Source organism: Mus caroli, chromosome 12, assembly GCF_900094665.2.
Source record: "Mus caroli chromosome 12, CAROLI_EIJ_v1.1, whole genome shotgun sequence".
In the NCBI taxonomy this organism is placed as follows: domain Eukaryota; kingdom Metazoa; phylum Chordata; class Mammalia; order Rodentia; family Muridae; genus Mus; species Mus caroli.
In genome coordinates, this window is record NC_034581.1 from 111,348,200 (window position 1) to 111,370,232 (window position 22,033).

At 40.8% G+C, this 22,033-nt stretch overlaps 1 protein-coding gene across 3 annotated transcripts in view; it reads left to right on the plus strand.

The window, feature by feature from the left end:
- The window catches only part of Ncapg2 (non-SMC condensin II complex subunit G2), a 55,144-nt gene that overhangs the window by 18,569 nt on the left and 14,542 nt on the right, over positions 1-22,033 (plus strand). For all 3 annotated transcript variants that reach the window (XM_021179648.1, XM_029484939.1, XM_029484938.1), the window contains 15 exons: positions 793-885; positions 1,951-2,076; positions 2,738-2,917; positions 3,994-4,146; positions 6,051-6,273; positions 6,494-6,597; positions 11,130-11,303; positions 14,140-14,210; positions 14,766-14,916; positions 15,033-15,206; positions 15,921-16,037; positions 16,122-16,262; positions 16,640-16,739; positions 18,694-18,881; positions 20,080-20,220. In XM_021179648.1, the coding sequence (XP_021035307.1) occupies positions 793-885; positions 1,951-2,076; positions 2,738-2,917; positions 3,994-4,146; positions 6,051-6,273; positions 6,494-6,597; positions 11,130-11,303; positions 14,140-14,210; positions 14,766-14,916; positions 15,033-15,206; positions 15,921-16,037; positions 16,122-16,262; positions 16,640-16,739; positions 18,694-18,881; positions 20,080-20,220 (2,136 nt within the window). The remainder of the gene's footprint in view (positions 1-792; positions 886-1,950; positions 2,077-2,737; positions 2,918-3,993; positions 4,147-6,050; positions 6,274-6,493; positions 6,598-11,129; positions 11,304-14,139; positions 14,211-14,765; positions 14,917-15,032; positions 15,207-15,920; positions 16,038-16,121; positions 16,263-16,639; positions 16,740-18,693; positions 18,882-20,079; positions 20,221-22,033) is intronic.

Here is a 22,033-nt window from a genome sequence, read left to right on the forward strand (position 1 = left end):
GGACTTGTACAGAATTGTGGGTGATTCTGACTATCAAAGAAAATGCATGGTCTATTTGTAATTTATTTTAAGTTTTGGGAAGACCCTGATATCTCAATTAAGCTAGTACTATAAAGAGTATTGAGTAGACTCCTGTTCCTTATGAAACCCTAAGATAGAGAGCTGGTGCAGTCCCTGGTGGGCAGCAGAGTGTTGAAACCTGTTCTTGTTGGGCACTAAAGAGAGAGCTAAAAAGCAGGGCCAATAGTAGGTTCAAAGAACATTTGAGTCAAGATGAATCAGGCAAAGTCTTGTTCCTGAACCCCTTTTAACTATTCATGCTTCCATTTTGCCCTTATTGTCAGAGCTCTATGGAGGTTATGTGGCTCTTGGTAGGCTAATAATAATTTAATTTTTATATTACTTGTTTTTTGAGATATGGTCTTGCTGAGTTATCCTGGATAGTCTAGAGCTCCTGGTAGGTTTCTTCTGCCACAGAATCTCAATTAGTGTAACAACAGGCATGCATCACTGGATGGTAGGCATTAGAACCCAAGTGGTATTAGAATTCAGAGCCATTGATTGTTATTTTGGCTGTGATTTCTTTTTTCTGATTTGTTGTATTCAAGATTGTCTTGTATCTGCTGTAGGTCTTGCCAGAGAATGTTGTGTCGTAGTGGTGGGGTGGGGTAGAATAACCTTTCCTCTTGTTCCTGAGCTGTTGTGTTTGTTTGGAGATAAACACTACTACATCTGACTCAAATGCCTTATACATAACTACATAGCCTTTCCTTCTCTTTCTTGGGCTTTTAGGTGCTGAGTTACTTTCACCAACAGAAAGTCCGTCAGGGAGTGGAAGAGATGCTGTATAGGTTATATAAGCCCATCCTGTGGAGGGGACTAAAGGTAATATTTTACTGTGTTTCCTAGTGTAGGATGTGCTTGGAATTGATCCTGTGCTAGTTCAGAAGGCAGCTAAAACACTAGAGACAGTACTTTATGGAACTTCAGAACAAAATTTCTTAGGTTTTTGAGCTGTGCTGTTACTGTGTTGCCCATCCTAGCCACCTGGGCTCAAGTGATCTATCTTCCTGCCTCAGTCTCACATGTAAATGGTACTATGAGAATGTGCCACCATTCCTGGCTCTCAGGTTTTAACCTTTATGAAGAGCATTTCTTTGATCTACTTAACTATAAAGGCAGATCAGTTCTGTGCTAAGTAAACAGTCACTGAAAATCGGTGTCTTGGTTTGCACAAACTCAGAGAGATTTGGAAGAGTACCGCCTGCACCACCCGCCTGTTCTTGTACTCTCAAGGCTGTAATGAGGGCAGAAGACAGGGACACTCTGGTTAGCATTCTGATGAATGCCTAGGTCTACACAAATAGCTTTGATTGATTAGAAGGCAGAAACTACCTCTTAATAATCTCTTAATATGACTAACCTTTCTTTTTTAATAGTCTGAAAATTGAAAAGTGTAATCAAATACAGCTTTGAAGTGAGAAAACTGGTCTTTAATATCTCTTGACACTGACTGAGAGTTTGATTTAATTTAAGGATGACCTCACAAAGTTTGGCTATTTACTTTTGTGATGCCAAGGGCAGAGCCCAGGGCTCCACACACATGGCAGAGTGTGTACTTTGCCACTAAGTTACATCCACAGCCCGTTTTTCCTAACTTAAAGGTTAAAATTATCTTATTTTTATTACAATTTATTTGTTTATTTATTAGGAAGTGGTAGCATATGTGGAGGGCAGAGTGTGGCCTGTAGGTGTCAGTTTTCTCCACCATGTGTTCCTTCCTGGGATTGACCTCAGGTTGTTAAATTCAGGCACAAGTGCCCTTGTCCTATGAACATCTTGCTAGCCCCTAAAATTATCTTTCATTTGTAAATAACTCTTTACTGAAATTGTGGAAGTATTAGCTTGGGAACACTCTCTGAACTTCTAAAAGTACTTATATTTTTATAGGCCAGAAATTCTGAAGTTCGATCAAATGCTGCACTGTTGTTTGTTGAAGCATTTCCTATTAGAGATCCAAACTTCATTGCTACTGAAATGGACAGTGAAATTCAGAAGCAGTTTGAAGAACTATATGTACGTATTGCTGTGGAGGGCATTCACTGCTTGCTAACCTATATGTCTTGTAGCTTGCCAGCAGGGCCATCCTACGGACACCCGTTCTGCCCGTGTCCCCAGATGTATAGAACCACACTGTCCCTTTCTCCTCTTTTTAGTTAGTCTTGAGACATTCCATTATGTATCCTTATATAGTTTTCAGGACTATAGCTGTGCATGCCTTGTTCCCAGTAGACGTGTGTTAGCACTTTGACTTGCAGATTTGTCTCTACCACTCCTGCTTTATAGCTTTGTGTCTTTGGGAAACTCATCCATCTTTTCAAGTGTCTTCATCTGTGGCATCGTACGGACTGAAAATATTCAATCAAAAGTGTGCCTGATTGAACATGTGCAGCTTTATTTCATGCCATTAGTCTGTAAACAATATAGTAGAACAGTTACTCATGTACCTCTTATATGGGAAGCGTGGGTCGATGCTGTGTTGCTTTATATGAGTAGCTGCAGATTAGGCTCCTGGATCTATCTAGTCCCCTTCAAAATACCTAGAGACACTGGACTGCGTGGTCACTATTTCTGCAACTTTAAGTATCTGTTAATAAGCTTTAAATTCCCAGGGTACTAATATGTAACACAAACAATAATTTAAAAGTTGTACACCTTTTCTCTCTCCTACTTTTAGAACCTTATAGAAGATCCTTATCCACGGGTCCGTTCCACAGGCATCCTTGGTGTTTGTAAAATATCTTCTAAATATTGGGAAATGATGCCCCCTAACATTCTTGTTGATTTCTTGAAGAAAGTCACAGGGGAGCTGGCATTTGATATAAGCTCAGCGGATGTTCGGTGTTCTGTTTTTAAGGTAAGGTTTTTAAAGGTGGAAAAGTAACATTGTATTATTCAATAGTTTTGTAAAACTATAAGGATTTTGTAGGAAATACAAGGGGAAAATAATAGAAAATTATTTATTACCCTACTCAGTGGGCAAAATGTCACTGATACTGTAGTTATATTTCTACACCAAAACTTTTTTTTTTTTTTTTTTTTTTTCGAGACAGGGTTTCTCTGTATAGCTCTGGCTGTCCTGGAACTCACTTTGTAGACCAGGCTGGCCTCGAACTCAGAAATCCGCCTGCCTCTGCCTCCCGAGTGCTGGGATTAAAGGCGTGCGCCACCACGCCCGGCAAAACTTTTTTTGGTATACTTTTATTTTTAAAATAAAAATTATTGTATGTGTATGGGTGGTTTGGCTGTATGTTATGTGTATAGCTGGTGCCCATGGTGTTGGGTCTCATGGAACTAGAGTTACAGATGGTTGTGAGCCATTAGGTGCTGGGAACTGAACTAAGGTCCTCTCGTAGAGGAGCCAGAAGCATTGGATTGTCCTGGAGCTAGTGTTAAAGGTGGTTGAGAGACACAGGTGCCTGCTGTGGGTGCTGGAAACTGAACTTGAGCTCTCTGCAAGCAAGTATATGATTTTCATTGCTGAGCTATATCTTCAGTCTCCAAACTAAGCTTTTAAAATCCAGATTTAAAGTATTTTCTAGCTAGGTGTGTAGCCAAGACCTATAATAATAGAAATGCTCAGGAGGCTGAGGCAGGAAGATTCCGAGTTTGAAGTCACTTGGGTTGCCTAGAAACCCTGTTTCAAAGAAAAGTGTTTTCTCTATAAAATGTCTAGTTGCCATAGTACTAGTTTTGGGCCGGGCATAGTATTCTAGCTCTATAAAAGTCCTCCCTTTTGCCTCTATGGAGTGTCTTACTGAGTCATTTCACCAGCACCAAAGCATGCCTTTTTTGATGTGCAGTTTCTTGGAGGTGTGTGTTTGTTTTCTGGCAAGGATGGGACTCAGCATCCTCTTAGATGCTTCCTACCTAAATGTTTTATTGGTGTGTTCTAATTTGAAGTGCTTTCTTCCCTCTCCCCACTCCCTGTAGTGTTTGCCAATTATTTTGGATAACAAGCTGAGCCACCCATTATTAGAACAGCTTTTGCCAACACTCAGGTATAGTCTCCATGATAACTCAGAGAAAGTGCGAGTGGCTTTTGTGGATTTGCTGCTGAAGATCAAGGCTGTGAGAGCTGCAAAGGTAAGAGGACAAGTTAAGAGAAACTGAGGGAGACAAAGGACATTCGTCACCACCCAACAGAAAGACCTTCCAATTACATTTTAATCAATTTGATAACTAATATATTTGCTAGATTGTCAGAAAATGTGGTTTTATGTTTCTAATGAAAGGTTCTAGAAATAATGTGTGTTTCATTTTGCAAAGACTAATATAAGCAATCACCTTTATATATTTTCTCTCTCTCTCTCTCTCTCTTTTTTTTTTTTTCCCTTGAGACGGTTTCCCTGTGTAGCTCTGGCTGTCCTGGAACTCACAGTGTAGACCAGACTGGCCTTGAACTCAGAAATTCTCCTGCCTCTGCCTCCCAAGTGCTGGGATTAAAGGCATGCACTACCACACTGGGCACCTTTATATATATTTTTAATCATTATTCATGTATGATGGGGCTTGTATGCACAGTATACTTGTGGAAGTCAGAAGAGAACTTGAAGGACTTGATTCTTTCTACCATGTGGGTTCCAGAGATCGAACCCTGGTTGTTAGTCTTGGTGATAAGCACCTTTAGCTCCTGAGCCATCTTGCAGGCTATTATATTTTTTATCACATGTTAAAAACATTGAAATATTTGATGGGTCTATACATTTTTAGCACTTATATATTACTTGCGAAGGTTAGCTGAAAGCCGTTCTCCTTTTTTTTTCTTTTTAAACAAGAATTGCTTGTAACATGGTAAACATGCACTGGGTATAGGCCAATTTATTGACATCTTAAAGAGGACATGAAAGTCACTTTATTTCCAGTTCTAATTTAGTTTTTTTTCCTTTCTTTTTCCTTTTTTTTTTCCTTTTTTTTTTTTTTTTGACCTTTTTTCTCTGATAATGGGGATTGAACTCAGGACCTCATAAATGTTAGATGGGTGCTCTTATCACTGAGACAAGAGAGCTTCAAGGTTAAAAGGAGTTCAAGGCTAGTGTGCCTGACATGCGTGGAAATACCCATTGCTGGGGGCATTGCCTCCCACATTATCTGCCTGTGTGCTGTTCAGAATGACAACTTATACCTTGGAAGAATGTATATCTTATCTGGACTTAGCCTTTGGCTAAGAAGTATATTTGTGTTGGTGAGGATAGACATGGGCTCTATGGAGGAGCTGCCCAGGTGCTAGAAGCCCATGCTAGAGTTGGAGTTGGAGTTTAGTTGGCAGAGTACCTGTCTAGATTACACAAAGGCCTGGGTTCAATCCCTAGCATAAATATGTGTGGTACTGTGTGGCTATGATTCTAGTATTCAGGAGGTAGAGGCAAGATGATCAGAAGTTTAAGTTAATCTTCGGCTACAAAGTACATTTGAGGCTGGGCCAGGATACTTGAGATCCTGTCTTAAAACACACACAAACACAAAAACCATCACCATAAACAGTGCTAATGTCTGTCCCTTGTGGAATGTGCATTTGTGTGAGTTTTTGAGTTGGACAAGGAGACTGTTCACAGTAGGAGTGAGCCAGCAGTCCTCGAGTGTTAGGGAGGGATGGTCTGGGTCTCTTAAGAGAGATGAGTAAGGTGTTCACATCAAAACTATTAATAGATAAAAAAAAAAATCTTCCTGTTAGATCAGCCAGTGGATTTTAGACCTACAAATGTAGAAGTTACCATCTTGATTAAGTAGAGCTATTATTCGTGCATGAATCATGCTGCTAAAGAGGCCTAGTTGGCCTTTCCACAGCCTCATGCTATACCTTACATTTACATTTCCTTAAAATGTAGATTTGCTCACAGAAAAGTCAGATTCTGGTATAGGTATTAGAAAGAATTATTCTTGAGTAGAAAAAAATTAGTTCTTTGGTTATATTCTGGAAACTTGCAGTCTTCAAGATTATAGGAACCACTGCTTATTTCCTTTTGCATGTCTCTACCCTCACCTCCTAGTTTTGGAAAATATGCCCCATGGAGGACATTTTGGTTCGTCTAGAAATGGATTCTCGGCCTGTATCTCGACGCCTGGTGAGCCTCATCTTCAACTCTTTTCTGCCCGTGAACCAGCCAGAGGAGGTGTGGTGTGAGCGCTGTGTCACGCTGATCCAGATGAATCGCGCAGCTGCCAGGAGGTTCTATCAGTATGCCCATGAGCATACCGCCAGCACCAACATAGGTCTGAATCTCTGCTTCCCCCATCTCTTGCTGCCTCTCACCTAGCAAAGTGCACAGTAGAGATGCTCAGTATTCTCACTTAGGAAGCTTCATGCTTTCTTGCATCCCTTAATGATTTTCCTTAAAGAGATACTCTTTACTATTTGAGATTATAGTTTTCCAATTGGAAAGCTGATGTTATAGAAGATGCATTTATATGTTGATTATCTTCACCACTGTAGCAAAGCTCATCCATGTCATCCGCCACTGCTTGAACGCCTGTATCCAGAGGACCCTGAGAGAGGGCCCAGAGGCCCATAAGGAGTGCGAGAAGGAGAATGCCAGTGTAAGTGTCTCTCCTACTTCACACTAAACACAAGCAGGATTTGTTTTGGTATCATTTCTATAGGATGTTAGGATGTTTTAGTTTCCCATGCATTTCAGTAAACATACTTAAGTACAACTTTTGAAAAGTCATAAATTATATTTTTTAAAGAGTTATGGTATATCTTTTGTACTTAACTTTTAGAGTCTGGTAGGATTTTGTAAAAAGAATATTCTTGCTGGTGACCGCTTGACCCATATTTCTTTGTCCTAGCCCTCTCTGTGTTCTGTTCATCTTGGGTGTAACACTATTGAGCTAGATTCTGGACATGGAGCTGGTGTCTGTGAGAGTCACTAATATGATCTTCTAGAAACACTTGGGAATGAACTTCTGGGTGCAAGCTTTTTGTAGAATTGGCTTAAATGAGTCTTTTAGTAATCCCCAAATATCTAATAATAGCCAGTTGAGACTTGACCGGTTTCAAGCAGTATCGTAAGCTTATATATAGGCACTTCAAATTTAGATATCTAAAGTAAAACTTGAGGGATTTTTTTTTCCAGTACCCAAATAGATTAGAAATCTGTGCTGTATCACAAAACAAGATTTCCTTTGCTAAAGTTCTGTGATAGAATGCTTACTTCATGACAAAGTCCTGGGGCTTGCTCCTGCTACGCTGTGACCCGTCTAGAGAGAGTAAGCAGTTCTATTCAGGCGGCCTCTTCCATGGATTATGCCAATGTCATGGTTATCTCAGTGTGTCTCCCCCATGGCATCTTGACAGGCAACTAGCTCCACCCCTGAGTCCTTTTCTCTTTGTCCCTCCCTTTGGCTTGGCTGGACTGAAATTGTCAGTAAAAACTGCTGAAGAATTTAGAAAGTAGGTGTGCAGTGGAGGGCAAACAGAATAGAGAATGTTGTGATGTCATGTTCAAACCTAGGCTGACCAGTATCTTTTCTTGTGCTCAGAGCTGTCTGATTGGTAGAGTTTGAGTCCCTTCTGCTCTTTTACTCACTCTGCATTATAGATAGGGTATTTAAAGTTTTGCCAAGACTGCCACATGAGATAGTTGACATTGGCAAAAATGGGTAAACATATCTTGCTGTGGGCCACTGAAATTGAAAATGACTTTGCAGAAGAGGCCATGAATTTGGTAATGTACTAGTTGAGAATGTTTTTTGTTTTCTTTTTTAACTTTATTAGATATTTTCTTTTTTCTTTTTTTTTTTGGTTTTTCGAGACAGGGTTTCTCTGTATAGCCCTGGCTGTCCTGGAACTCACTTTGTAGACCAGGCTGGCCTCGAACTCAGAAATCCGCCTGCCTCTGCCTCCCGAGTGCTGGGATTAAAGGCGTGCGCCACCACGCCCGGCGATATTTTCTTTATTTACATTTTAAATGCTATCCTAAAAGTTCCCTATACCCTCCCCCCTCCCTGCTCCCCTACCCACCCACTCCCACTTCATGGCCCTGGCGTGTAAGACCTAGGGGCCTCTCTTCCCAATGATGGCCAACTAGGCCATCTTCTGCTACATATGCAGCTAGAGACACGAGCTCTGGGGGTTCTGGTTATTTCATATTGTTGTCTCTCCTATAGGGCTGCAGACCCCTTCAGCTCCTTGGGTACTGGTTAGTTCACATTGCTGTTCCTCCTGTAGGATTGTAGACCCCTTCAGCTCCTTGGGTCCTGATTAGTTCATATTGTTGTCCCTCCTATAGGGCTGCAGACCCCTTCAGCTCTTTGGGGAGAATGTTTTACAGATTGTGAATATTGAATATGTTTTTTGTTTTTTGGAAAGTTAAAAAGTCCTTAGTTTTTTATTCCTGGTACCACTACCACAATTTATAGGGCAATATACTTGATGTAATGAAAAGAGAAAGAAAAAACAAAACTACAACAGATAAAAGACCTCAGAAATATACATCTAATTGACGCTACATTGCATTAATCAATAGCTGCATTTTTTGCAGACTGTGGCTATGGCTATGACAGTACTGAACAAGAAGGGTTTCCTGTTTAAGCTACAGTGACTTTTCTGACTACGGATCATTGTTCCTTCTGTGGCTGATTTTTACAGTTCCTCTAACACATTTGGGACAACTGTCTCAAAGTAACCTGCAGCTTTCCTAACAACTCCTCGCTTTCTCTCCTGCTAAGAACTGTAGCTGTTTCTGTTTTATTTTAAAACCTTCTGCTACCATATCCACCACTTCCACCTCTAGACTCATAGCCACCACCATAGGGACTGCCTGAGCTTCTTCCACCAAAATTGTCCCCCTTCGTGGGTCCTTAATTTGATTGTTGTTGTCCACTATAATTTCCAAAGTCATTATGGTTCCCACCACCACCATAGTTACTTCCACCAAAATTTCCTCCTTCATTGTAACCATCATATCCTCTACCACTATATTCATCACCATATCCACCACCTTGGTTTCCATATCCTGGCCCACTACCTCCATAACCTCCTCTACTGCTGTAACCAGGATCACCACCATAGTTGCCACCATCACCTCCAAATCCATTGTATCCACCAGAAGACATTCTTTAACCCTGTTACTAACAGCTACATACTACTGTGAAAGCTTGCAGTACCTTTTAGGTCAAGTTCTATCTACATCATTAAAAAAGACAATCATTTCCCCTGTACCTAATGTAAAGACATATAATTTGCTATATAAATTCTCATTCTAGGTTGACAGAGGCTCAGAATACACATCTACACTGTAATTCATGTTAGAAAAAAAAATAACTTGTCATATAAGTACATTTAGAACATATATATAGCTAAAATATTTTGTTTTTGAGGTAGTCTCACTATGTAGCCCTGGAAGTCCCAGGGTTGTTTTGAATTTGTGACAGTCCTCCTCCTTATTGCTTCCTGAGTGCTGGGATTATAAGCACACACTACTATGCCCAAGGTTTTAAAGAATTTTTTTTAAAGATTTTTTTCATGGTGCCAGGCATGGAGGTATAGAAATTTAATCCCAGGACTTGGGTGGTAGAGGCAAATGGGTCTCTGTGAGTTCAAGAATAGCATGGTCGGGGGCTAGTGAGATGGCTCAGCGGTTAAGAGTGCTGACTGCTCTTCCAAAGGTCCTGAGTTCAAATCCCAGCAACCACATGGTGGCTCACAACCATTCGTAACGAAATCTGATGCTCTTTTCTGGAGATAGCTATAGTGTACAGTGTATAAATAAATAAATAAATAAATAAAAAAGAAAGAAAAGAAAAAAGAAAAAGAATAGCATGGAATAGCATGGTCTACATAGCTAATGTAGAAAGACTCTATCTCAAACAATCAGAGACTTTTTCATGGCCATCAATTAATGTCCAGAGATAGTCTTTGCTAAAATAAAACCTTGGAACTATTACTTAGGGGCCTGTTATTATAGTCTAGCTTGGTATTATGCTAAAATAAAATAAGGAACCATTACTTAAGAACCTAGTACATTATTCAAGTGTTATTCTCAAAGGAGAAGAGTTGGTTTCATAAATTTTAATGAGTCTGCTGTGCTAAAATATTGAGCTTCTGTGGTTTACTTTAAAATAAATAAATGACTTCTGTTTCTTAGGCTGTTCACATGGTGTAATGCTCAGTATAAATGTAAGTGTACTCTATTAAGTAGGTTTTCTGTTCAGAGTGAGAACACAGAAAAGGTAAGGTCAAGGCAGAAGGAAAACTTTTGATCAGTTTGTCACATTATGCTTCTGATAGTATCCAAGCCACCAGCAGATTGCTTTATCAGTCTGCTTGGCCTTATTACATTTCATAGCATTTAGTGCATGCTGACACAACTACTGGGGAGAAAGTATGTTTGCTTCTTTGTATTCTTATTAATCAGGATCAGTTTTGTACTCACAGTTGAATGGTGAGAACTGAGCTGAGTCATCCTCCTCATCTCAACATGAGGAAGTTACTTCCATCATCTGTGTGTCTGTGTGTCTCCACGGGCCAGTCACTGATAGGCAAATCACCAGCTCTGAGACAGGGATTTTGTTATGCACATCTAGTTTGCACTGAACATTCTGCTATGGGGATCATTGTGAACTACCAGCATAATAGGAAAGTATAAACAGGTTTGTTTTTCAATAACTCTAAGAGACCTATGATTTTAGTGGTGGTTGGCTACCATTAATTACTTTCCAGCTATAAGTTATATCTTGCTGGTCTTAGGAAAAAAGTGTCTAGCAGTCAGTGCCTACTGGGTAGGCCAAAGTTGTACAGCCATGCTTAGCAATGCTCTTGTACTGTAACCCCATTTGCATGGGGTGTGGTAAAGAGTACTAGTTTCTGATTTTAGAAAAGTTGTAGTTCATATAGACTTTCATTTAAAAAAAATAGTTAATTTACAGTTGATCTCTTGGATGGAATTTGGAAATAAATCTACATTCCTAGTCCAGTTAGGTTCTAAGGTAGTGAAGAAAGTTTTATTGTACCATAGAAGTTGACATTGCATTATTTATATTGTTTGTGTCTGTAATTCTGAGCTGTGCTTTAGGACTTTTAATACTTGTTAGTAGATTCTTTCACAGTCGCATTATTTATGTCTTAGGTACTAGATAAAACATTGTCAGTGAACGACACTGCGTCCATGGCAGGCTTACTAGAAATCATTGTGATCCTCTGGAAGAACATCCATAGAAGCCTGGAAAATAATAAAGAGGCTAAAATTTATACCATTAACAAGTTTGCAGCTGTGCTTCCAGAGTACCTGAAGGTATTCAAGGTAAGTCTGGGCCATTCTTACAAGTAAGCTTATGGTGACAGGCTTCATCTTTAGGAGAAGTTCTGCCCTGTATATACAGCGGGAAGGTTGTAGTGACCCTTACCTTGGCATGAGGAGATATATATATATATATCTCCTCATGTATGTATATGTGTATATATATACACACACATACATACATATATATATTTTTAAAATGTACTCTGGTGATTTCATTTACTTCCTTTATTTTGATGCTATGCACTGCTCCTGTTCTCCTTTCTTATTCCCTCTCATGCTCTCTGAGCCCTTTTTTCCCAACATGACTTTGTTGTTTGTTTTTTCGAGACAGGGTTTCTCTGTGTAGCCCTGGCTGTTCTGGAACTCACTTTGTAGACCAAGCTGGCCTCGAACTCAGAAATCCGCCTGCCTCTGCCTCCTGAGTGCTGGGATTAAAAGTGTGCGCCACCATGCCCGGCTTGACTTTTAAGTCTTTTAAACAATTTTTTATCTCCTGCGTTTAATTAAGGTTGATTGCTTGCATACATATGGGTGCCACTTTATTTACCAGATTATGGACAAGAAAGATGACTTTTCGCCCAGCTGCTATTAACTTCCAATAACTCCTCAGCTAGGAGTGGAGTCTCACAAGCTCATTCCATACTGGAATATTGAAGGGGTCAATCTTGTATAGTCTTGTCCAGCTAACCACAGCCTCTATGAATTTATTGGTGCCACAGCTGTGTCATGTCTGGAGAATAGCAGTTTCCTCTATTCTTTGAGTCTTGCGTTGTTTTTTTTTTTTTTTTCCTGCTTCCTTTTCTATGATGTTCTCTGAGTTTTGGTGGGGAAGGAGTTGATGGTGGTATCCCATTTAGGGCTGAGTATTCAACAGTCAGTCTCAGTACTTTTACCAGGTATGAGTCTCTGCATTAATTGATACCTACCTCAAAAAGAGGCTTCTTTGACCAAGGTTAAAACTGGCACTAATCTATGGGTTGAAACTTAGAGATTTAGAAAGCAGTGTTTGATAGCATGCACACTTAGCAAAGTCAAAGCAGTAGCTTTCCCCACTAGGACTTATACTATAACCATAGCTTTTGGCCAGTTTTAAAGTGGTTTTCTCCACATCAGTTATGCCACTATTACACCAGTGGGTACATCTTGCTTGACACATCAGTATTGTTGCTTTCAGGGTTTGCTGCAGGGAAAGACCATCAGTTGCCTCTCTAGCAGCTTGCATAGCAAGTCACCCCAAAAGAAGAAGTTTTTTGGCTGAGTTCCTGCCTGATTTCTCTTTGTCTTACAATCAAAGTGTATAGTATCCTCTGCAATTAGATCTTAACATGTATGTCCAGTAGGCAACCGAGAACACTGACAATAGCTTGCGTTATTTTAGTTTTGTTCTGGGACCTCCCTTATCAACAACTCAGAGAAATCCCATGCCTGGCAGTAGGATTTTCATTTAATAGCTTGTGTTTTTAGGAGTAGCATTAGCCACCCATGCAGGGTACTTCTATTCAATCACCATTAAAAAAGAAACATCATATTTTCTAGTTAGTTTACGAAGTAGGATTCTATAAGGATTTTTAATACATTCTTGGTTTTCGTTAACCCTCCCTCCTCTGTTTCTTGCCTGCCCCTTCTCCCATCCACACTAAACCTTTCTGCCCTCAATATTCTCCCTGTTTGCTTTTGTAAAACATGCACAAAGATACGTTTACTTGGCAAATAAAAAAACTTTTATACTTTTCCTGGCATGTTTTGGAGTATATGTAATTTGGTGAGATGGTTAAATTGAGCTACTAAGTACGTTAATGGGAGTTAGTTAATTGAATGCAGGTGAATAATACATCTCACTTTAATTTTGTTCTTTCTGTATTTGTGTTTATTTTCAGGAAAATTATTTTTCCCCCCTTTGGGATCCTCATTCTCTTAGCAAAGAATTATGTTGTGTTTTGGTGTGTGTGTGTGTGTGTATGTGTGTGTGTGTATGTTTAGGATGGACACAGTTATTCTCTTCCTTATTCATTGAGGGATGGTCTATGAGTTCAATCTAGTACTCATCAATATGGCTAGTTTAGCTAGTCAGCTTGCTCTGAGGATCCCCTGTCTCTACTTTCTGAGCACTGGAATTACAGATAGGCTGCCACACCCACCCAGAATTTATGTGGGTTTTGGGAATCCCAACTCCAGCCTTGAAACTTGAATGGCAAGGACTTTAGCTACTGAGCCATCTCCCCATCCCTTACGTGGTATTCCTGATGGAATCTGAGCAATTAAAATTTGCTCAGTTAACTTTACTGTTGCAATAATAATACTAATTAAGCTACAGTTTATTGCACTTAATATACTTTAGGTTTCACTGTGCTCATTTTCTTGTGGTTTGGCTCCTTCAGTCTCTAGTAGCACTCTGCATTTTAGGAGGAGAAAACTGACTATGTTTAGGTCCTTTCCCCTGTGTTTCACTTGGTTCGAGCTATTAGATGTAGGATTAGATGTAGGACTGTAATTTATTTTGCAGCTACAAAGCATGTGCATTCCCTCAAAGAATGTTGTCTGATTGATCTTGTATAATATTATCTGAATAGCATAGTCCTCTCAAGAGTGTTGTTCAGGATAAGTAATTAGTGAACTTTTTCCTGTCATCAGAAGTATTGAAAGTATATACATACAGTTCCATGGCTGTACTTGCTGCAGTTAGTATTGCTCAGTAGGAAAGGTGGTATAGAAATGTCAGGATTCTTGATTCAAGTAATCTCATCTTCAGCCTGAGGGACATTTAGATTTGATTTTCTCTAGACCCTGACTATTGTCAAATCCTGCATAAGCTTGATGTTTCTTTTTATGTTCCCAGGATGAGCGCTGCAAGATCCCTTTGTTCATGCTAATGTCCTTCTTGCCAGCCTCTGCTGTCCCTGTGTTCAGGTATGCTGTCACAGTGCAAGAATCTGTCCTCATTGGGGTTTGCTGTCACCTACTACGTGTCTCTCCTGCCTTCCCTGCTGCTGTATGGAAAGATAATTAGGATATGATTTCAGAGGGCTCTGAAGTTGTTAAGAGAGACCATGAGGACCTGACTATAACTTCACCTGATGTCTGGACATATTCTCATGTCCAGAGTAGTTATCTCTAGAGCCCAGGTCACTGCTGACTGTGCTGTGAATACACATGGGATGGAGTTAGGTGGGTAGGGAAATGGGAAGGATCTAGGAGGAGTTGGGGGAGGAAAGAATTGTGATCAGAATATATGGGGAAAAAAAAAAGAAAAAAAATAATGCCCTAAATTAGGACCCCAGGAAGACAGCTGGCTCTAGAACAGGAGGTTGAGGTATGGGTCGTGTCCTTTTGCAGCTGCGCACTGTTCTGGGTTTCATGGAACAAGTACCAGTGTAACTATGAGGCCTGTGTTTCCTTGATACAAATTAAGTGGGAGCTTTCTGTAGAGATTTTAACCATGTTTTCTGTACTTGACATTTTCAGCTGTGGTGTGATTTCTGTTCTGAGAAATCAAGAGAGTGTTACAGGCAGGAGCTACTGTACCTTGCTTGATTGTCTCTGTTCCTGGGGGCAAGTGGGGCATGTCCTGGAGCTCATTGTGGACTGGCTGCCTACAGTGCCACCTCAAGCCAAGGTTTGTATATAGCAGTGGCCCTGGAATGTGGAGAACAAGGGCATCTGGCCACTGTACAGAGTTAGTTCTGGGAACACAAGCTCTAATTGCCTCTTTGCTTCACTGCTTTCCTTCAGAGTAACTTGGCCTCTAAACGGAAAGTGGAAATCAATGACACGTGCTCAGTGAAACCTGAGTTAGCATTGTTGTACATGGAGTATTTGCTGACCCATCCCAAGAATCGAGAGTGTCTCCTCTCTGTACCCCAGAAGAAACTGAACCAGCTTTTAAAAGCACTCGAGGGATCCAAGGTAACTACTTATCCCGGACGTTAAAGTGACTTCATATAGCAGTAACAGTGATGCAGTAAGATAGAGTTTTCATGTTTTTGGTGCTGTAATGTTTGCAAGCTGGAAAAGAATTGAGAATGAGCATCTAGACTCTGAAGTGTACAGGGGAGGCTGGGAGCAGAGCCATTTCCAGGACCTGTCTCCTTACAAGCAGTGTTTAGAGACCACATTTCTCCAAGGTTTCTAGTGTGTCAGGGCTCCAGTCCTCATCTCTTCTCTCAGAATAGGCTTCTAGCATAGTGGTCAGTGAGGAAATACTAGCTCTCTTAAGTCTTAAGCTGTGTTTTCTAGGAATCTTAGGAAACTATGTGACATGAATTCATTGTTCCCCAAGTGCCCTTTGGAATCTTTTTTTTCCTGTGCTGCCACCCTGACCACCTCTTGTATGATTCGCCACTGAACAGTCCTTATTGCTACCACCCAGGATGGTGGTTCAGAGGAGCCTGCCTTGAGGAAATGGACTGGGTACTTGTGGGTAGTGGTTCTGTGGCCCCGTGCACCTGCCAACTGTGTTGTGTGCTTCTGATGCTCAGCAGGTAGTGCTAGGTGCAAGGATGGCAGCCCGAGCTGCACTGCTATAACCCTCTTGGGGGCCTGTAGACCATGCACTTTCCACCTTGTTTTGATGTAGTCACATGTCACTCAGAGTGTGGGCTCTGGCTTGTAATTTTACAGGCAGAACTGGAATCATTTCTTCAGTCTCCAAGTGGGAATCCTCTCAACTTCAACAAAGCAACTGCCCTGCATGCCTTTGGTCTGTACTGTCGGATGAGCGTCCATCTTCAGTACAAGGTATGCTGTCTGATTCTTGTGGTTTAAGCATAATGTATCAAAGCTGCTTTTGTTATTTATTAGCTTCCTTGTTGTGTTGGATAGTTCTGCTCAGAAGAGAAAATTCATCTGTCCATCTTGGATGACACTGGGTCTTGGTTAGAAAACAAAGTTTTACCTCTTCTTGAAGACCAAGAAGAGGAGTATCTGAAGCTTCGGAAGGATGTTTATCAACAGATAATCCAGGTCAGCCGCTGAGATACAAAGCTTGTTCTCTTGACCCTTTGCTGTATTTTCTTGATGGCTTATTTTGTTGTAAAGAGGTTTTATACCCTTATATTGCTTTACAATACCTTAAATGGCATTTCTTTTTACAAAACACAATATACATAATTTCAATGCAGTTTAACATGTTGGCTAGGTTGGTGGAATTGAATACACTGTCTATAGAGTTCTTATAAAAACAATGAAAATATATGTATTTATGGAAATTCCTTTAGGAAAATAGTTGTAGACATCTTGTTATAAAATTAGTACATCACATCTTGGAGAGGATTTGTGGGCTTGACTGCCTTCCTTGTTAAATGGTTTTTGTTGTTAATGGACCCTTGCATGTCTTACAGACTTACCTGGCTGTGTGTAAAGATGTTGTTATGGTGGGACTTGGAGATCCTAAATTTCAAATGCAACTTTTACAGCGGAGTTTTGGAATAATGAAAACAGGTACCATAGTATTATTCATCCATTAAGGGAACATTTGAAGTAATACGTATTTATGGCTGGTCCCTTATTCCCTCCCTCTGTAGATAAGAATCTGGCTTCCAAGGAACTGACATGTGTTCCAAGTAACATACACTGGCTTTTGCCAGAACATTGTTTATTAGCTAATGCAGCTAGCAGGTTCAGAGATAAGTCTGATGTCAGGCACACTGTCCAGTTTCTGACAGACTCCTTGGGGTTCTGCTCCCCAGATCTGCCTTGGTGGGCAGATTTCTCCACCTGGCATCTATGTAGAGACCCTCCCAGAAGAAAGGTGTGAGTGATGTGGCCAGGATGGTGGCATACCTGGAACCAGAGCTAGTGATGCCTCTGACAGAATGTATGACAAGAAGAGCTCTACTGAGCTATGACCTTGTATCTTCCCAAGGCCCCAGTCATCTGTGGTATGGACATCCCAGTTACTGAGCTCTATGCAAATGTCTTCCTACATTTGAAATGTTCGTTTTTTAAAGTCCAGTAGTTTAATGAGAGAGGCCTTCCTTCATTGAATTCTGTTCAGCACATTTAGTTGAGTGAAGTTAGCCATTGCATTCAAGTGATGTGAGTGATAGATATAGCTTGGAATTGAAATAATCAAAATTCATTCATCACTTCATTCATCATTTAGGAATTGTTTTGCCTAAGGGCTGAATCTATTTTTAATTTATGTATAAAATTTAGTATTGTAGAACTAACCAGATTTTGCTGTCCAGTTAGTTCATTTTATCACATAGTAGTGCACAATCCCTTTAGATCAGATTCAGAGCTGGACCTGAGTCCAGTAGTTTAGGGGAGGTAAGACCTAGAATCTACTATGTTTTGAACTTTTTGCTCTGCTTGAAAGAGGCAAAATGAATAAACCATTTTCAGAAACTAGTTATATGTCTTAGTTACTTTTCTATTGCTCTGATAAGACACCATGATTAAGGCAATTTGTAGAAAACAGAGTTTATTGGGGAAGTGAGTCTCTTGACTTTCATGGCAGAGAGCATGGCAGCAGGCAGGCAAGCATGGAGGTGGAGTAATAGCTGAGAGCTTACGCCTTGAGATACCATTATTCAGAAAGAGAGAGAGAGCTCACTGTCCCAAGGACACCGCCTCCAACACAGTGGCCCAGATTAGGATGTCTGGGTCTTAGTCAGCAGTATCCTGGTTTAAAGAGTTCATCGCCTGTCCCTTCAGTGGACATTCCACAGACATGTATATGAGTAGTGAGTTCTTCCACCCTCCTCTGAATGAGAGTAATAGATCCTTGAAAGTTTCTGTTGTGGTTTAGTGATTTTATGCAGCTGCTTATTGATTCTGGCAGTCTTAGACCTAAAGAGGATTCATAGAGAGCTTCTGGGGTGGGAAGTCTGTCTTCCTTTTAGCAGGAAGGTTTGGGATATAGTTGGTTACGGTCTCTGGCAGCTTGCTGGGTTTTTAGTCCATTTTGTAAGCAAATGGCTTTACCCTTCATTATCCAGACCCATTGTCTGGACATCCTTGTAGTCACCTGGACAATAGGCTTTCTATGAGTGACATCATTTCTGTGCTTTATTACATGCTTGTTTTATTTTAGTGTATCTTGTACCATGGATTCTGGCAGGAGGCTTGCTATCCAGTATCCAAAAGTTAAACTTTATCAGCACCCGAGCCATGTGTTGGGTGGGAAAGGGTGATAAGGTACTCTTGAAGTTTTACTGTCAGTTGTTCACATGCAGTGACCAAAGTTCTTAGTTTACTGACAGAGTCAGCTGTACTGTCGCTGCTGGGTAAGAAGTTTTTGTGTGCTGGGTTCTAGTTTGGGTCAATCTGATGAAATGCTTGGTGCTGACTCAATAGTAATAGGTTCTTCCATCCTGCCGTATACATATGTATTGAGCAATTTCAACTAAATCATGTGCTTAGGTAATTAATGTTTCTTCTCTCTTTTTAGTGAAGGGTTTTTTTTATGTTTCATTACTTCTTGGCATTCTGAAGGAGATAGCTGGAAACACCATAATTCACAAAACAGATTCAGATGAAAAAGTCACAGTGCTGTTTGACTTAGTCCAGGAAGTGTTTCAGAAGATGTTGGAATGCATTGCCTGTATCTTCAGGAAGCAACCTGAAGAAAGTCTTCCGGTATTGTGCTTGAATGGGCTGGGTTATTTGACAGGGGGTGGCGGTGGGTTGGGGAGGTGGGTGTTAGTAGGAAGGGTGGATGGGTATTCTCAGGGCGACTGGGTTAGATGTGTATAGAGACTGTGGCTGTCCACATTGACTCTTACTGTGCTGTCTGCTAAAGGCATTGAGTGATGGTTGATGCCAACCCTAATGCTAGGCATGCTTGCATTCTTTGGTGGCATGCAGATCCACATTCTATAGCTTGGTGACTGAGGGCCCAGATAGAATATATTTGTGAAGATGCTCATTTGAACAGAAACAGTGACTACCTGGGAGAATGCTAACTCCCATCATTTGTTAATGTCCCCATGTCCCTGAAGGGACCATGGTTTTCTTTTGATGGTAGAAAGCTCATAGACTGAGATGACTGAAGAGCCAGGTCCTAAAAAGATTAAAGGAATAGACTTGTTCCTAAAATAGTACAAAGCCAGTTCCTGAATAAATTCTACCATTAACAGAGAGCCACTTTTTTCTATCAGTAAACTGTTATTGTTTTAATTTTTAAAAAATGTTTAAATGAGAGGTTATTTATGAAATACTAAAGAGTCTCAATTTTATTCTAGACTTTCCTGATGGAAATATGTGAACATTGCTGGCATATTGTTTATGTGGTTTATGCTTGATCTTAATATCCCTGCCAAGTCTACCCCATCCACTGAGTAGTGTCATTCAGAATACACTGCCTGAGCTGATGGCTTTTAGTGTTACTGCCTTCTTTTTGTCATCCCTCCCTTTTTACTATTGATCTATTTTATATCATTGGTTTGTTTTATTTTTTGTTATTGTTGTTTTTGAGAGAGGTTCTTTCTACTCTAGCTGTCCTTGAACTCACTGTGTAGACCAGGCTGGCCTTGTAATCAATGAAATCAACCTGCCCCTGCCTCCCAAGGCATATGCCACAATTCCCAGCAGGTATTTTATTATTTATCATTATTATTATTATTATTATTATTATTATTATTACTATTTGGAGGCAGTATCTTACTCTCTAGTTTAGGTTGGCCTGGAACTCACAGTGTAGCCCAGGCAGGCCTCAAACTCACCTCAGTCCTCCTGCCTCAGCCTGCTGTTTTGCTTTTATACAGATGTGAGCCACCACACCTGGTACTTGTTTTCTTACTGCTCTACTGACAATGACTGATGTGATTTCTTGTAGCTCTTTCATTCTGTTCAGACCCCTCTTCATGAATTCATCACCACTATCCAGTCCTGGCACAAGGACACTGCAGTGCACCATGCTGTGCTTTCTACTTTGATTGCTGCACCTGTGGTTGAGATAAGTCACCAGCTGCAGAAGGTGAGGTCTATGGATCCTGAAACTGCTGTTTCTCAACTGTTCTGCTTATAGGACTTGGTTAGGTGTTTCTAGTTTTGGTCAGGACTGTTTGGCCAGTTCCTGTACTTTCCATTCAGCTGTTTGGCTGTCTGGAGCCCGATGGCAGCTGTGGAGCATGTGCTGAGTATGCCATCACTCCTGATGGAGGTGGATCTAGGATGTGGACTTGTCTTTTGGTTCTCAGACTTTTGAGTGAGTTGATAGTTTCTCAAGGTTCCTCTTTGCTGAAGATGAGAGCAGGGATAGTTGGGCAGACTATTCAGGACTGCTCTGAACTTTATTAGTGTACATTGGTTTACTCTCTGCATGTCTTTCTCTTTTCATTCCAACCGTAGGAAGCTTGAATATTATGTATGAGTGTTTTAGCTAAGTGTGTTTATGTGTACTGTATGCATGCAGAGACCATAAGAGGATATCGGATACTCTACAACTGATTTACAGGTTGTTGTCAGTGCTTTTGGGGTTCTGGGAACTAAGCCTGGGCCCTTCTGTAAAAACAACCAGCTCCCTTTGCAGCCAAGACATCCCTCTAGCTCCAGAAACTTGAAGTTTTGAAATCTGTTTTCCTAGCATAGCTCAAGGTGAATGGAAGACTCTTATTTACACAGATTTAACTTTTTTGGTTAAAGATTGATCTGATCAGGAGACCATTTGAGCTAACACAGAAAGTGATACAGTACCACAGAGAGCGTGCGGAATGGTCCTTTTCTTCTTAGACTCCGAGATGTCCCACATACACATAGGTAGTAGTGACTTGGAGGAGAGTGGGTTTACTCACTGAATGCATGAACGTAAAGATGGTGATGCATTGCTTGACCATGGGTATTCTGAGAAATGAAGATGCAAATTCTCATTGTAGCACACCCTGAGTCTGCTTACCCAGATGCTACACAGTGGCACAGTGCTCTAGGGCATTGTCAGATACAGTTGCTTGCTGCCTAAATGTCAGCATACAACATGATCAAGTATAAATTATTCTGTTTTTATGTCTGTGAGCGTTTGCCTGCATGTATATGTGTGCTTGCCAGGTGCCTATGGCGGTCAAAAGAGGGCATCAGATACCTTAGAACTGGAGTTAACAGATGATTTTTGAAGGACCATGATGAGCCATGGTCCAGGAGCCAAACCTGGGTCCTCTGCAAGAGGAACAGGTGCTCTTAACCACTAAGATATTTCTTCAATCCAGAAGGATTGTTTTAATTTTCCAATTTTTGCTTTATAAAATGTCAACATGATGTTTGTCAAATTCTAAAACATAAATTAGAATTTATAGTTGCCTGAGTAAATCTAGGATTAGGACTTAGCTTCAGAAGGCTCTACAGCTGAAGTTACAAAGAGTTAGTGGCCTTTGCACAGACCTAGACTCTGAACTTGTCTGTCTCAGCACAGTTTGCTCATGTTTTTTATACTGCCCTGTACTGTGCAGTGAGCCAAGTAGTGCAACCGCTGAGTCTGTATCCTTTTCTAGTTAGACTTGTACGGCTCTGCCCCTTCAGAAGAGTACTGACGACTGCTCTGTCTTCTGAAAGGCTCTGTCCTTGACTGCAGATTGTTCTTTTTTCATTTTCTTGTCAGTTTTCCTTTTGGGATCTCCCTGGTTGGTTTGCATACACATTTAAGGATACAGTTTCTGCCTGGTGGTGGTGGCACACGCCTTTAATCCCGGCACTTGGGAGGCAGAGGCAGGCAGATTTCTGAGTTTGAGGTCAGCCTGGTCTACAGAGTGAGTTCCAGGACAGCCAGGGCTACACGGAGAAACCCTGTCCCGAACCCC